General features: G+C 34.9%; 2 protein-coding genes across 3 annotated transcripts; one reads left to right on the forward strand and one right to left on the reverse strand.

Annotated features, from left to right (window-relative positions):
- Positions 1-1064: 1064 nt before the first annotated feature.
- LOC145053806 (DEAD-box ATP-dependent RNA helicase 3, chloroplastic-like) lies at positions 1065-4882 on the forward strand. 2 transcript variants are annotated; one of them, XM_079001910.1, is made up of 10 exons: positions 1065-1636; positions 1816-1952; positions 2048-2462; positions 2559-2657; positions 2741-2965; positions 3062-3439; positions 3541-3684; positions 3854-3949; positions 4031-4365; positions 4518-4882. In XM_079001910.1, the coding sequence occupies exons 1-10, from the start codon at positions 1184-1186 to the stop codon at positions 4594-4596; spliced, it is 2361 nt and encodes a 786-aa protein (XP_078858036.1). In that variant the 5' UTR covers positions 1065-1183; the 3' UTR covers positions 4597-4882. The 2 variants fall into 2 exon arrangements, with proteins under 2 accessions (XP_078858036.1, XP_078858035.1); XM_079001909.1 differs by having other exon boundaries at positions 1066-1636; positions 4515-4882.
- Positions 4785-7711, reverse strand: LOC145053807 (endoglucanase 25-like). Its single transcript, XM_079001911.1, has 6 exons — positions 7143-7711; positions 6500-6813; positions 5971-6432; positions 5759-5894; positions 5431-5603; positions 4785-5350 (listed from the first exon to the last, which is right to left on the reverse strand). Exons 1-6 carry the CDS (start codon positions 7513-7515, stop codon positions 4949-4951), a joined length of 1860 nt encoding a protein of 619 aa, XP_078858037.1. The 5' UTR covers positions 7516-7711; the 3' UTR covers positions 4785-4948.
- Between the last annotated feature and the right edge of the window lie 6487 nt (positions 7712-14198).

Genomic DNA, 14198 nt, shown 5'->3' on the forward strand with positions numbered 1-14198 from the left:
TATGGTTTATTAATATATTATATGAATAATATATTAAAGGAGAAATCATATAGTTTAATTAATATTAGTAAATAATTAATTAAGAATTAATTTTGTAGCTAAAAGAGATTAATTAAATAAAGGGGACTCAAACTGTCAACTGTGTGATAGTTGGTTTTGGGCTGTGGATCTTCCTGGATATATGGTGGACGAAATTAAGAGTGGAAGCCCACTCTAATTTCGGCCAATGAGGCCTTATTCCAGTAGATTCCCAAGCTGCTTGGGGTCTAAGTCATCCAATTAGGGTCTAAGCCCACTCTAAGGACCCCTAGGGCTAGCAAAATCGGACACTTGATCCCTTGGAAGCGTGGAGCCGATTTCTAGCCTTTCACTCTCTCTCCTAAACATCATCCTCTTGCTTGTGGTGTTTGTGAGCCATTAGAGGTGTTATGTTTGTGACACTAAGCTTCTTGAAGATCAAAGGATTCTTGCAACCATTGAAAGATATCATCTAAACTAGTTTATGATAGATTTCGATTTCAATTTCAATGTATGCTAGATTAGGGTTTTCAAGCCTTGGATGAATTGCATGTACTAATCTCTAATTAAAAGACCAATTTTTTTCCACTTCACATTCATTCCAAACATTGTCAAGAAAAATTCATACTATCATTAATCTTTTCTTGAAAATAATTAGTTGGGGGAATGAATATAAACCCCAAAGAATCGATTTGAAAAAAAAAACTGAAGATCCATTCCTCGGAGCTACCTCCGCGGAGCTCCGGGGAATCCACTTAGCTCCGCGGAATGAATCTTGAGTTTTTTTTTTAATACACTAATTTATTTACGATTTTACTATTCTGTGGAGCTACAGTAGATTTCACGGATCTCCGCGAAATGCATGTCTATATCCGACAATGTCTATTTTCATGTCTAAATTTTGAAAATACCCCTTATTTTTACTATTGTTGGTATTTTCCTTTCTCTTATCGTTTAACCCTTTACTAAACCTTGTGAAATTTTATCAACGAAAATATCGGGGAGAAATAAAGAAACAAAAATTTGAAGGTATAAAAGGAGTTGAGGTTTTAGTTATAGCCAACAAGGTGGTCTCTAGGACCATTCATCTCCATAAACCTCTCACCTTATCCCCCCATCTTCTTCCCCTTCCTCCTCACTCGGTTCCGTCACTACCATCAAACTCATGGCGTGTTCTTCTTCCATCATAGGCGTATCCGTATACCACAAAAATCCATCACTAGAACAACTCTCTAGAAAAATCGCCGCCCCTGCCGCTCCCGTGCACCTTCCTCGTTCTGCCGATAAAACCCACTTCACTTCCTTGAAAGTTACCTCTAGACTCAAACCTAACAGCGCAGGTGTCGGTGGTGGTTCTGCTTTTGTTACGTCGGCGACTGCCGCCCCCAATTCTGTTTTGAGCGAGAACGCGTTTAAGGGTTTTGGTGTGTTCGATGAAGATAGCTCTTTGGACGATAGCGACAGAGAGTATAGTGATGAGTCTGAAAGTGAAGCATCAATAGTTGATGCTGGAAATGTTGCTGATGATGATGAACTTTCAATTACCAAATTGGGTTTGCCCCAAAGGCTGGTTCAGTCTCTTGAAAAACGAGAAATTACTAGGCTGTTCCCTATCCAAGTACGTTATCCATTTCTCCACTTCTAAACATGTTTATCCAAAAGTTACATCCATCTCACTCTATCTCTACTGCTTATCTCTATATGTTTCAGTGTAATTTCTCTTTGGTGCTTGTGCTTGGTTTCATATGACTTTTTCTTTAAGCAAGTTTGTAACTTGTATTTGTTTGAATTATGTAGAGAGCTGTATTGGTCCCTGCACTAGAAGGTAGAGATATCATTGCTCGTGCCAAAACTGGAACTGGGAAGACATTAGCGTTTGGAATTCCAATAATCAAAAGACTTACAGAAGACGATGAAGAAAGGATTTCTCCTAGGTACCCATGAAAACTCTTGATTATATAACATTTTGTACTTGGTAATTCAAATAATATGTTGTATCTAACTGGTTTCTTATATCTTTTATGTAAAGGCGTGGTCAACGTCTTCCCAGAGTCTTGGTCCTTGCACCTACCAGGGAATTGGCAAGGCAAGTAGAATCAGAGATCAAAGAGTCTGCTCCATATCTTAGCACTGTTTGTGTCTATGGTGGTGTCTCATATAACTCACAGCAAAATGCATTGTCTCGTGGAGTTGATGTGGTGGTTGGAACACCAGGAAGACTTATTGATCTTATCGACAGTAACACCCTAAAATTGGGGGAGGTTCAGTTTTTGGTTCTTGATGAAGCTGATCAAATGCTTGCTGTTGGTTTTGAGGAAGATGTAGAACATATCTTGGAAAAACTTCCATCACAGAGGCAAAGCATGCTTTTTTCAGCAACTATGCCTGGTTGGGTCAAGAAACTCTCAAGGAAATATCTCAACAATCCCATGACAATTGATTTGGTTAGTTTCTTGTCCTTGTGGTATATAACTAACTAAATATATTATAGCTTATTGGCTAGTCTTGTAATGTGTCATGTTTCTCATTGATCCTAAAAGGTTGGTGATCAAGATGAAAAGCTAGCAGAGGGAATCAAGCTATATGCTATTCCAACAACATCAACTTCAAAGCGGACAATACTTGGTGATCTTGTAACGGTATGAGACTTATTTGATCTTGTTTAGATCAAAGATTGAATTGCTTAGTGAACTGAACTCTTACTATGTTGTGATGATGTTAGGTATATGCAAAGGGTGGGAAGACCATTGTCTTTACTCAGACAAAAAGGGATGCAGATGAGGTCTCATTGGCATTAACCAATAGTATAACTTCAGAGGCATTACATGGTGACATATCTCAACATCAAAGAGAAAGAACACTTAATAATTTCAGACAGGGAAAGTTTACTGTGCTTGTTGCTACTGATGTTGCTTCTCGTGGGCTTGATATTCCCAATGTTGATTTAGTAAGTTCCAACTATTGGATTGGGCTTTCTACTAATGTTTCTTTAAGCCCCATTTGTTACATAGTACATGACATTACTGATATTTTTGTTTTTTAGGTTATTCACTATGAACTACCAAATGATCCAGAGACATTTGTGCATCGTTCTGGTAGAACAGGGCGTGCAGGGAAGGTAGGAAATGCCATTTTGATGTTCACAAATAGTCAGAGGAGAACAGTTAAGTCTCTTGAGCGTGATGTGGGATGCCATTTTGAGTTTGTAAGTCCGCCAGCTGTCGAAGATGTATTGGAGTCTTCTGCTCAGCAAGTTGTTGCCACCCTGGCTGGTGTTCATCGGGAGTCTATAGAGTTTTTCACTCCAACTGCTGAAAAGCTAATTGAGGAGCAGGGTGCAAGTGCTCTTGCTGCTGCCCTTGCACAGCTGAGTGGCTTTTCAAAGCCTCCATCATCCCGTTCTCTTATCACACATGAACAGGTGAATTATATTAACATTTCTAAATTCTTTATTATGAGGGTATCTGTATCTATATCTATATCTGTATTTGTATTTGTATCCTCATTTTGATTGTATTGCAGGGCTGGACTACATTGCAACTGACACGCGATCCTACTTTATCAAGAGGGTTTATGTCAGCTAGAACAGTTACTGGATTCTTGGCCGATGTTTATTCAACTGCTGCTGATGAACTGGGAAAAATCCATATAATTGCAGATGAAAGGGTGAGTATCCAAGTTAGCTAATGTTATACTGCATTACTGATGTCAATAGGACAAAAATTGCAACTTTTTGTTTCGATCTCTTGTCTGTGCAAACGACATAAATGCCCTCCTCATCGGTAATAGCTCTAGAAAGCTAACCTTATTTTGTAACATCTATTTGTGTTATCAGGTTCAGGGTGCAGTTTTTGATCTCCCGGAAGAGATTGCTAAAGAGCTACTAACTAAGGACGTGCCACCTGGCAATACGATTACAAAAATTACAAAGGTGAAGTCAAGTTTGGTTTTGTAGATATAGAATTCTAGAGTTTTATCGCGTTACTGAATAGTATCTGTGTACTTGTTGCAGTTGCCTGTGTTACAAGATGATGGTCCAGCGGGTGACTTTTATGGTAGATTTTCTAACAGAGAGAGAAGCTCACGAGGAGGAGGGTCACGAAGGGGAGGTGCTGGTGGTTCTCGTGGTGGTTGGGGTGGTAGCAGTCGATACTCATCAGATGGCGAAGGGGATAGCTACAGACGAGGCGGCAGGAGTGGCGGCGGCAGTAGTTGGTCTAGAGGCGGAGGCGGAGGCGGATCAAGAACTGGTGGAGGTGGTGGTGGAAGTGACTGGCTAATTGGTGAAAGACGATCCTCAAGCCCTTCATCTTTTGGGGCAAGAAGTGGTTCTCGGACTAGGGACAGGTACTAAAAGTGCATTTTGATATAAATGGGTAGCTTTGTATGTTATTCAAATTGGATTTTTAGAAGCATATAACAGTAAAACCATCTGTACGTACGTCCTGAAATACTAATAATAACAATATCTATAAATATTTTTTTGTTTGAAATAGTAGGAACTTTGATGGAGCATGTTTCAGCTGTGGACAGTCTGGGCATAGGGCATCAGAATGTCCCAAGAAGAGAGACTACTAGTCATCCTATTTAGAGTCTACACGTTCATAGGTTTGTTTTAGAGGCTGCCACCTGCCAGGCTTCTTCAGACAAATAGTTGAATAGAAATGAAATGAAAAAAAAAGAATGTAAGGTCTTTAGATAGCTTTAGTAGGTAGCAGAAGTTTTAGCTGCATTTTTGATATCATGATTTGTTCGACTTAAAAGTATATCATGTAATATGGATTGTTATTTCTTCTTGTAATTTGGCATGAAACTGTATGCTATATATTCCTATATATCGATTAACAAATGAATTTCCATCTCATATCACCATGACTCCTTTATAACTGTTAACTAATAATTGTTGATGTATGATATCATTCGCAAAATCTCAAGGGTTCCAGGGAGCTGGTGGCGGTGGTGGAGTCGGAAACATAGGCGGCACCGCCGAAAAAATGGTGTTTTTATCAATCTTAGTTGTTCTTTCACCGGAAAGGGCCACAAGAGCTGCCACTAAACCAGCATTTCCAGCAATAGTCGGCTCTGTGAAATTATAGTTTGTACGCACGTCATGGAAACCATCATATTTATCTGGCCCTGCAACCATCGCCCCTATGATTGTATGGGGATTCGGTTTTTTAGAGTCCCTCCATTTATACCCTCCTTTACAGTTATACTTCACCTTATTCTTCGGGATTGATGCACCTCTGTGGTGCACGTGCTTCGGGTAGTGATTGCCAAACCCCACAACATAACTCATCTTTCTTGGATTCTTCCCAAGTATATAATCAATCTACAATATGAAAATTGGAACAAGTTATAAAATTTACAATAATGCCATGGGTGCATGAAGAGAGGAGAGCTGGATTCTACCTGAGTTTGTGCAAATTTACGTAAGTCGTTGGTTGAGTAGAAGTTGGGCCCACAATACCACCCGGGAGTATCGGCTGCATCAAGATAGTCGCTATAAAGTGTAGCTAAAAAAGCTGCATTCACAACATACTGAAGAGGCTGCGGTCTCCCATGGTTTAATTGGATCAACCCTCCTGCAATTGAAGACGGAGTCCGTATTATTTCTCCAAAAAAATTATTCTTTTATCAATCCCTAGCTGGCCCACACAGTGGCCCATTAGGTGGCTAGCCCAATCAGTTATAATAAATACACATTCGCCCCAAAAAAGGGAAGGGGATTTTTTTTTACCTCTTGTTCTGTTAAAACTATTGAAGTATGGAAGGTATGAACACATGATTATGCTTGTTTGGTTGTGAAACGTCTTCAATGTTTCTTCATAGGGATAACCAGGGCTCAGAAACAGTCTCAATCTAGTCAGTAACACCTAGTACAAAAGAATAAAATTATTAATATCATAATATGGTTATAACAAAATAAACAGAGTTAGTTGATTAACTTACTTGAGCTCCAGTAAGTTTATTATCCCAGCTAAGAACACCATAATCGGGACCACCCCAGAAAGCACCAGCATGCTTAGCGAGTGTAGGGTGAGTAGAAAGGTAAAGATAAGACTGATTACCCGTTGCATAATACATCCACGCCCCTCCCCAAACAAACTCATCCCAATACATACTCGAATTATAAAAGTTTGCAGCATCTGCACCACCACCACTGTACATACCCCTCTGATCCCTAGCAAACTTCCAAAGAGTTGCAGCCCCATGCACCAGTTTCTTTGAATACACCTTATTGTCCTTGAAAACAATGGAAGCTGAAGCTAAAGCAGCAGCCATTTCAGCAGCAAGATCAGAGCAACTAGAGCATTCGGTCACCGGGCGAGGGTAATCAATGTCCTCAGGTCGCATCCAACAAGTATGATCATTCGGATCATTTGTCCCACCCGACGTATCACCCGTCCCCACCTGTTTCTTTTTGACTTAATACAGAAAGAACGACTTAATACAGAAGGTCAGGGAAATGAGTAATTACCTGAGATACGAGTTGGTTTATGGTATCGGCTGTAGAATTGAAGGTTTTGAGAAAGTAATCAGTGCCCCATTTGATGATCTCTTTAACATGGTTGAGCTCTCCTGCAGCTTCGTATTTAGCACTGTATTCGATCACACTCCAACTCAACATGGTCATGGCAAAAGCTTGAGGGAAATGGAACTTTATAGCATCTCCAGCATCATAATATCCACCCACTAGGTCTTTTAGCACTGCCCCTGATTTGTCTGATTTTCCATCATTTAGACAGGAGTTACCCCTCCATGACACGTTATTATGCTTCGGGAGTCTTCCAGCTGCGTGAATATCATTTTGTAAGTAGATTAGTTGCAAAAATCAGCAACATACTTTCATTGATTTGCTTGTTATAATAGAAAGAAATGAAAGTAGGATCCTTTTTGCAGATTTCCACAACAGAGATGATTTGTTTGCATTGAAAAATGCTAATCATTCTATAAACATTTATGCAATTATAGGATTGAGTGAATGACATCGAATCCATAGTCATATGAATATTGATACAGAGTACAGACAAACGCATAAGAAGTTAAAAAATGATCAAACAAAATAAGAAAAGAGAAAACGGGAAATCAATAGATCCGATTAAATTAGAAAGTGGACTAACATTTTTGGGCATTGAAGAACATGAGAGCTTTTTGAAGCGCAACAGTGTAATTATCTGCAGGCGGGGGGTGTTTATGATGCCTAGGAACAATTTTGACGATCAATACAATAAACCCAGCAATGAAACCAGCTGCGAATATCAATCCAACCGTCCAAACGAAGATCTTACGGCTGACACTGATGCAACCAAGATCAACGTACTTCTTTTTCTTCTCTTCTCCGGGACCTAACAGCCAGCTCTGTTGCGTCTCATCCAACGGCCGCGATAACGCCGCCCTGTCGAAGTCGTTCAAGTTCCTGCTGCCATCATCGTCCGTCGCTGAGTCAGTGGTGTTTATTTCTAATGGTCCACCCCATGGATCCCTCCCGTACATTCTCGCGATTCTAAGTTTCTAATCTGTATTCAGTTTTGATTTTTGGTTTGGATCGTGGGTTGAGTACCAATATCTGAAAATGAAGAAGGCGAAATGCGAATCTACTTGTTGTGATCTCAATTCTCACAGAGAGGGTGTGGAAGTGAGAGAAGACAGTGGGGTTCTTGGACTGGAAAGTGAAACAGTGGCAATTATGCCCTGCCGTCGATGGATTTGCTGTTTCATTCGGTTATGACCTCTATTTTTTTAATAATATTTCTATTTTTAATTTTATATAATTTTTCAAAGATGGGACAAATGTTTTATTCATTCAACCAGGTTGCATAATTTTCTCTATCTATACAATAAAATAATTATTAGAGAATATATGATATTATCTAATAAAAATATTGAAATAGAGAATAATGACATACATCGTCTGTTTTATTCATGGTTCTAAAAAGTGGCGTGCCTCAAAGAATGTCATGACGCGTGTAGCCATTATAAAAATATAAAGATAGATCGCGTTATGACGTGATTTTTTTTTTCAAGGTGTGAGTCTTTTTTGTTTTTTCTAATCGGACCTTAAATAATTAAGTTTTTGTTATCTTTTATTATATTAAATATTAATATACCATTTGTAAAAACTTGATATATTTGATAAAATTAAATAATTATATGATATTTTTAATGTATATAAAATAGTTACTTCTTAAAAAATCTCATGGCTCATCATGACTTAACTTTGACCTTGCTGCCAAGTTTAAGCGTCATGTTATTTAGAACCTTGATTTTATTCAATAATATTTTATATTTTTAATATATACAAAAATAATATATTTTGATATTAGTTTGTATAATAGATTGTATTTATATATATCATTCACATAAATTTATACAATCGTATTGAAATTTGTTACACATGTGCATAAGACCGTCTAAACTAATATAAGGCCCTTAAAATTATAATCAAATAATTAAAGTTAAGTATTATAAGGTTTAGATTTTGTATTAGAATAATATATATGTACAGTTGAAGCGTAACCCATAAGATCCCATTCTATTTTTCCAAACATTTCTTTAATGTTTGTACTTTACTTCTTTCCAAGAATATCTCTCATGGCATTAGATTTTTTTTAAACGTTAAATATACTAATCTATTTCTAAATTATTTCACATATGTGCACAGCGAGACTTGAACTTTCGACCTTAAGGACTCTCGACCTCAAGGAGGGAAAACAACACCAGATACCGTTGGGCTAGATTTTGATCACACAAACTTACTATCTTTTATACCCATACGGTTGAGGAAATCGTCACAATTGATGCATTGGTTTTTTTATGCTTCAATAATTTTATGAAGCTGATGAATTCCTGTAAATGGTCGACATTAATTTGGGACCCCAAACCCGTTGGGCCATGGACGGTTTCCGAGGTTTGCCTCATTGTGGACCGACTGTGCATGTACACGTAAAATGTTACATATTTTACTCTTAAAGATGAAATAGGATTGTTGGATTCGTTTAAATACCAATTTATCAAATAAATTATAAATAATTTAAATCATTTGTTGCATAAACGATCATTGCTTATATATATTCAAAATACTTTCCTAAAGTGTATTGTAACGTCCTGGTAAGTTACAAATAATATTATAAAAGAACTAAAGTGTCTCAATAGCCTAAAAAAAAATTAATATATAGAAAAAATTTAAAAACATATGTAGAGAAAATATAAAACTACGAATCATAAAGAAAAAAACAGGCGTGACGTGGGTAAGTAACTTTTGCTTAAAGTGTATCTATCCCTTGCCCACATTATGCACCAAACCAACATGCTTTGCTTTGTAATCCCTCAATGGAGATGCTTACCTTTCTAATTTAATTCTATTATGATAATAAAATAATTTGTCTATAAAATTTTAAAAAGCTATTTAAATCTACCAATTATTTTATTCCAATATATAAATGCTCAACGATTTATTTTGGTACATGGGTCACATTCTTCTCTCTTGAGATTTTCTTGGTCCAATAATGCGAAATGGTTACAAAAATTACAATGTAGTTACAAAAACTACAATGTAGATGAATCCTCTCCACTTGTAATTACAAAAACTACAATGCAGATGAATTTTGGTCATTTGGTTTTTCTCTTTCTTATGTTGTTTTGTTATTCGATTTTACACTCAAGATTTATAAACAAATTGTCTTCTTTAATTTATCATGTTTTGTTGTGCTAAAATTGTTGTTGGAATAAAAAATGCACTAGAAAGAGAATCAACGATGACCAAAATTTAAATCTTATTGTTCCATGATTCTCCTTGGTATGTGAATAAATAAGGATGAGAGAGTAGTATCATGGCTAAGGAAAATATAGGATTAAAATTCAATTACACACTAGTATTAGATAATAACGACTTGTATTTGTATTTATCATTCTCTTCTGTTATAAGTGTATTTGTTGTATCGATATTATTATAAAAGCTATACACAATACACGTCATATGCGTGTTGTTGTTAATCTTATAACTCTTATATGGTATCAGAAAGTGATGATGCATAGTGAAGCATAGGCATATTGTGGATCAATGTATTTGTATTTCTACTTTTAAATGAGTTTGTTTGTAGCCAAACTGACACTTCTTTGTTTATTTTTGCCCATGATTCGACCATTCTTTACTTGCTCGTTTATGTGGGTGACTTGATTCTCACAGATAACAATGAATCAATAATCTCTTCTTTCATTGCTCGTCTTAATCGGGAGTTTGTTACTAAAGATTTGGGCGATCTCAATTTTTTTCTTGGCTTAGAAGTTGGATATACTGATGATGGGCTCTTTCTTAGTCAGACTAAATATGCCAAAGACATTCTCACCCGAGACAATTTACTTGACTTGAAACCAGTCTCCACCCCATTGCCAACTCATGGGCCGTTTACATGTAATGATGTTCTTTTCTCTGATCGGACACTTTATCGATCCTTAGTGGGTGCACTTTAATACTTGACTATCACAAGACCTGATCTTTCCTATGCAGTTAACCAGGCAATTCAAAATCTTCATGCTCCAACTAATGATCAATGTTAATTAGTCAAGTGTATCTTACGTTATCTCAAGGCACAATCTATTGTGGGCTCACTTTTATGCGTCCCCACTCCAACATCATCTTGGGATACTCTAATGTTGATTGAGCCCCATGCATAGAAACACACCGATCAACCTATGGTTATTTTATTTTTCTTGGCGACAAATTGATTTCTTGGAGTGCCAAGAAACAAACCACTGTCTCAAGATCTAATTGTGAGTCTGAGATCTAGTTGTGAGTCTGACTATAGGGCCATTACCATCACCATTGTAGAAATAGTTAGGATCACTCATTTGCTACGTGAGCTTCATGCAATACCTCCAGGCATACCTACTTTATTGTGTGACAATAAAAGTGCCCTCTTTATGACTCAAAATCATGTTTCTCATAAACGTGCAAAACATATTGATCTCAATTACCACTTCATTAGAGAACTTGTTGCTTTTGGTAAACTCCACACCATGTATGTCTCCACCAAGCTCCACGTAACAAAAATATTCACTAAGAGTCCTCCGTATCCTCTATTTGAGAAATTCGAGCTATTCTATGTCTTGTTCCACCACCTATTCGCTGGTGGGGGGGGGGGGGGGATTAGATAATAACGACTTGTTTAGATCAATGTATTTGTATTTATCCTACTCCTCTATTATAGGAGTATTTGTTTTATCGATATTATTATAAAAGCTATACACAACACCCATCATAAGTGTGTGGTTAATCTTATAACTCGTATAGCTAGGACAAACAGAAAAAGTCATTGGCTACTTTTTGACTTTTCCTTTATTTTAGATTCTTTGCCTAGACTATGGTATGTATCTCATTACAAATTCACAAATTTCTACCTTAATAAATATACTATGGTCAAACGTATTTTCAATACAAGAAATGCATCCAAAATTAAAGTGCAAACCTTCTTACCGAGCTTGAAATTGAAGTATTGGTAACCAACTCATATCCATTGCCTTTCAGGTTGATCTTTTAACTCTTAAGCCTTCACACCAAAACAAACACCTAGAAAATTTCCATTTCTCATGATCTCTACCACATTTTCATCGAATCTAACACACCCACAAGACTTCGTACAAAAAATTTGTAACTATTCTTTGTAGGATTTATAGGCATAAAGCAAGATCAATTTCACATTTACTTGATAAACATTGAGCCAAAAATGAATTAACTTACTTGGTGTTGGTAACTTTTATAAAGAAGATGCCATGTTGATCCTTTTTACTTCCCATAAAGATGCTATATTGAGTTATTTATGGATAGATTGATTCAAATAATCATCATAGTGTTTTATAAGGGAGATGTTGCAAATATGAAAATGTAAGAGATCGTTCCATATTTCCCAATAAGCTCCTCCAATTTATTTATGTGTTTAATTCTCATTATTCCACATAATCTGTAAGTTGTAGAACCACTAAAGATCAGTACATTTACATTAATTTATAGACATGTGTCATATTTATTATACTACACAATTTAAAGCCTAGGGACCTGTTATGTCATCATGACAAATGTTACGATACATAATATAATTGTACCCAATTGATAAAAACATTACAAAATAGTCGGATGGCCACATTAATGAGTTATTTTTCAATATTCTCCCACTTGATCGAATGACTATTTGTATGTGTGTGTTTATTATTTATTTGGCCAAGTTAAGTTCATCTTTCGTATTAACACTAAAACAGAAAAGTACAACCTAACATGTCACACCCCCGGCCGAGCGGCATAACGTCATGCGACGTTTCCTTTTCGCAAAAGATTAATGAAATAGGTGTCTCGATTTTGTTAAATGTTATCTATATATATATATATATATATATATATATATATATATATATCTATATCTATATCATCATATCATCATATTATATCATATCATATCATATCATACTATATTATAAATGAAACATTTTTTCCTTTCACCACATTCATTTGAAACTCCCATTCATTTTTTCTTTCACCATATTCATTTGAAACTCCCATGACTTTTCAATTTCTTTCTAATAATAATAATTATAAGTTGGTTAATAAGGTTAAATAAATATCAAAACAAAAGTCTAATCATATATAAACTAAATTTCAATATTAAAATAATATCTTTACTTCTACTTATAAATTGATGTTATTTAACTTTTCACATATTATACTTAATCTATTAGTTTTAATATATTGTTGGATGTAAACTATTATCATTTTAAAGATACAAATTTGAAACAATTTGTGTAAAATATTTAAATTATTAATTTAAATATAACATTACATGGTCAACTTTGATATATATTTTAGTTTAATTTAAACAACCCAAAAAAATATTATGTAAATAGTTAAAGGTGATAAATTGTAGTGTCTTTCTAATAATGATTATAAGTTGGTTAATAAGGTTAAATAAATATCAAACCTAACGTGTAATCATAAATAAACTAAATTTCAATTTTAAAATAATATATTTACTTCTACTTATAAAGTTATGTCTTTAACTTTTAACATATTATACTAAATTTATTAGATTTAAAATGTTGTTGTATGTAAACCATTATCAGTTTAAAGCTATAACTTTTGAACAATTTAGACAAAATACTTAAACTGTTAATTTAAATATAACATTACAGTGAAATTTAAATATAAATTTCAGTTCCACTTAAAAAACCAAAGAATATTTTGTAAATAGTTAAAAGTGATAAATTGTAGTGATAAATGCAAAAACTAAATTGTAATCTCAATTTAATTAAAATATTTCCTAAAGATATTTTTATAATCGTTAAAAGTTTTCAAATAAGTAGTTTAAAATAATTTACAATAACAATAGTTAAAAATAACTCTATATAAATGATTATGTTGTTACATTTAAAATCTAAAAACAATGTTTAATGTTTTAAATAATTATAATGATAGAAGTTAAAACATTAAGCAAATAAATTTTAAAAAATTAATTAACAATAACAACAACTATAAATAACATTAAACAATATATTATATTTAAATTTATTCATGTGTAACTCGCGAGTAGAAGTCGTTCAAACGATTGAAATTATGCAGTTATAATAGATGTATATATTATCATATAATTCAAAATAATCAATATATTATATTGTGACAACCCGAAATTTTCACTGTATAATTTCCACAGTTAAACACTTCAAATAATAATCAAAAGCATTCCAATACATTTTTGGCCGGATTTAAACCCGTTTGGTGTTTTAGTTTATTTTTCGTCAAATGATTTAAATAAAAGGAAGTGACGTAATTAGCGACATGTAACAAACCGAACAACTCGACACCTTAGCTAGGTGTTTACGGCCAAACAAGGGAGTTTGGGCCGTAAACACCCTTCTCCCCAAGAACTCATGCATATAGCATGAGTTTACACCTTTGTCCTCATTTTCCTACTTCCCACTCAAGAACACTAGCTTTTTCTCTCAAGTATCATCACCTTCTTCTTCCAAATCCGCCAAAAATGTAAGTTTTTCTTCCTAGATTCTTTCCTACAACACTTAATCTAGTGTTTATACTTCTTTTCATCCATGGATTTCCGATTTTTACATAGATCTTCAAATCACCAAGAACACCAAGAACACATTTGTGTTTTTGGGTCCTAAAACACCTTTACAAG

Source organism: Lactuca serriola, chromosome 5 (assembly GCF_051521515.1).
Source record: "Lactuca serriola cultivar US96UC23 chromosome 5, Lser_US96UC23_V15, whole genome shotgun sequence".
Taxonomy (NCBI): Eukaryota; Viridiplantae; Streptophyta; class Magnoliopsida; order Asterales; family Asteraceae; genus Lactuca; species Lactuca serriola.